Genomic DNA, 2,816 nt, shown 5'->3' with positions numbered 1-2,816 from the left:
AATGCAAAAAAGGGGCAGTTCTTAACCCTTTTTTTCAAACAAAAAAAAAAAAAAAAAAAAACATTCAGGGCAACATGAACAAGGGTACACACCCGGGCCTGGGCAAGGATGGCTTGGGCCTGAGCTTCTTGTGCCGTCACCACTGGACCTTTTGAAGCTTCTCCACCAGCGCGGAACTGTCAGAGAAACATCCACAAACACAGAAATCGCAAGTTTATTTCAGTACTTTTACTGCATGCTGGAATTAAGAGGGGCCACTGGAGTCCCTACGACATAAAGCGGCTTCAACGGTCTTGTCATTATGGGTTTGCATCTGGGCTGCAAAGTGCCAGTTTGTGTAGAGTTAATGTAGACTGCTTGGTGTAGCGTGAGTGCAGTGGGGTTACAGGGTGGGGTTAGGGCTTTTTGCAGCTGTAACAATCCATAACCTACTTGGACGTTTACAATGATAGTAATTTGTCTGATGTTAGAGGAAGTGGCCATTTGCAGCTGATTTTGAGATAAGTTTGGTGGTTTCTCTAAGAATGTGGTCTAGAAAATCTTGTCTTTAATCACAATCATTGGAAATGTATGGGTTGGACGAGCTTACCGGCAACATGAGGATGGTGCCAGAGGGCCCCGGAGCTCCATCTGCGCCTGGCAAACCAGGACGACCAGGAGGGCCCTGAGAGAAGAAGAGAGAAGGAGAAAACAAGGAGGGAGAACAGAAGGAAAGGTTGTGTGGAAAACGAATGTGAAAATGGCTGTACAAAATAAAAAACTATTGGCATGGAAAGAGACTCTTTCTTTAAATTTTAAAATACACCAATCCGCTCATGAGCAAAGGAAAAATACTGTAGGATAATTTTAAATTGTCGGTTAGGTCACCTAAATCTACTCAAAATCCCTAAACAGTCCAAAAAAAAAAACCTAAATTCTAAATTGACTAAATTCTTTTGAGAAAAATGCTGTGGCGCTTTCGCAAATTGCACCTAAACTGCGGGAGATTTCCACAGCGTTCCTTACCCCCGAAATAAAAAAATAGCTAATGTGCTAAAGCCCATCATTATCCCATAATAATACACTTAAGTTTATTTCGCTTTATATTTACACAGAGGTTTATGTATGTTTTATGTTGTTTATAGCTCCTTTCATTGCACTGTTTATTTGTGTGTGTGCTCGTAATGTAACTTTACACCCCACAAGAAAAGCGGGGAGGACTATAACACATGCAGACATATGATGGAATGCTGCTAGGGTAGTTTTGGGAAGAGATCTCTTTAGCAGGCATGTCACGCTCCTCTTGCAGATGGCTCACTTTAAATTGTTCCCATATGACGGTGTAATTGTGTGAGTGCATGTGTGTGTGTTTTAAGGCTGGGCAAACGTCCTTTCTATGTAACATATACACTGACACCTAGCGCACATGTGCTTCTGTATATAAATCAGTGAGGATGTGCTCTGTAAAAGGGTCAGGCTATCAAGGGAAGTGGCCATCGTTGTTAATTAGGCATTTTCAGCTACAGATTTTGCCCTTGTACGAGGAGGAAATGATGGACATTAAAGCGAGTGGTAAATCACTTCCCCTCACAGACAAAAAGCCCTTTGTGCTGGTAGACGTAGGTCAATAATGGTGGGAGTGCTCTCTGTTTCCCAGAATGCACTGCAAATGTTAACTCTGCGGGAGGTGAAGAAGAAGAGGCCAAACTGCACCACCGTAAAGAGGAAAAAAATCCAGCTGTTTGTTAATTTCCGACCAGCTTTTCTCTGTGTACTAGTCAACAGAGCGCATTTGCTATTCTGAAAAATGGTGCCGACATAAGGATCAATGGGAGAATAAGTATGTGTTAATGTGTATGAGAGGTTATACGGTCTGCTGTTCCTCTGGAAGTGTTATTAGAGTGAGGATTTATAAGCAGATCTGGTTTCAACGTGGCCTCCCAGGTCTTTGTAATACACACACATCTGCTCATTCACATAGTTACAACATGCTGCTTGCCATTGGCTTATTCTCTTGATGCTTTAAACAATGTAAACTTTACCATTGTCTTTGTGTGGAAGTCAAAAACTACTAACTCCTCTAATAAATTTAGAAAAGGATAGTGAAAGTTCTGACAGGGCTACCTATAACTGGTATATACAGTGGGTACGCAAAGTATTCAGACCCCCTTAAATTTTTCACTCTTTGTTATATTGCAGCCATTTGCTAAAATCATTTAAGTAAATTTTTTTTCCTCATTAATGTACACACAGCACCCCATATTGACAGAAAAACACAGAATTGTTGACATCTTTGCAGATTTATTAAAAAAGAAAAACTGAAACATCACATGGTCCTAAGTATTCAGACACTTTGCTCTGTGTTTAGTAGAAGCCCCCTTTTGATCTAATACAGCCATGAGTCTTATTGGGAAAGATGCAACAAGTTTTTCACACATGGATTTGGGGATCCTCTGCCATTCCTCCTTGCAAATCCTCTCCAGTTCTGTCAGGTTGGACGGTATATATGTGTGTGTGTGTGTGTGTGTGTGTGAATAAGATAAGTGAAAGTGATAAGTGATAAGTGTGTGTAAGTGAATAAGATATCTTAGAAACAGAGATATTAAAGGTCCCATATTTTACACCTTTCTGGAGTTTTATTTTAGGTTTTGATGTCCTTAAGAATATATATTGGCGGTATAAGTACCAAAAACCATCTCAATATATTTTTACAGCTCCTTTCTCAGGAGCTCTGCTGAGAACAGGTCGATTTTGGCCTGTCTAATTAATATTCATGAGCCTCTCTTCTGATTGGCCTGTTGTTTTCTGAGTGACGCACGGCCAGGCCAACCACAGGT

At 40.7% G+C, this 2,816-nt stretch overlaps 1 protein-coding gene across 1 annotated transcript in view; it reads right to left on the bottom strand.

Annotated features, from left to right (window-relative positions):
* The window catches only part of LOC107745694 (collagen alpha-1(XI) chain-like), a 91,483-nt gene that overhangs the window by 50,204 nt on the left and 38,463 nt on the right, over nucleotides 1-2,816 (bottom strand). The window contains exons 15-16 of the mRNA XM_016559613.1: nucleotides 590-664; nucleotides 93-176 (exon numbers count right to left, since the gene is read on the bottom strand). Of these exons, the coding sequence (XP_016415099.1) occupies nucleotides 93-176; nucleotides 590-664 (159 nt within the window). The remainder of the gene's footprint in view (nucleotides 1-92; nucleotides 177-589; nucleotides 665-2,816) is intronic.

This window comes from Sinocyclocheilus rhinocerous, unplaced genomic scaffold, assembly GCF_001515625.1.
Source record: "Sinocyclocheilus rhinocerous isolate Xijiao unplaced genomic scaffold, SAMN03320098_v1.1 scaffold2092, whole genome shotgun sequence".
In the NCBI taxonomy this organism is placed as follows: domain Eukaryota; kingdom Metazoa; phylum Chordata; class Actinopteri; order Cypriniformes; family Cyprinidae; genus Sinocyclocheilus; species Sinocyclocheilus rhinocerous.
Note: the sequence above shows the minus strand (reverse complement) of the source record. Positions and strands in the feature narration are given on the sequence as shown.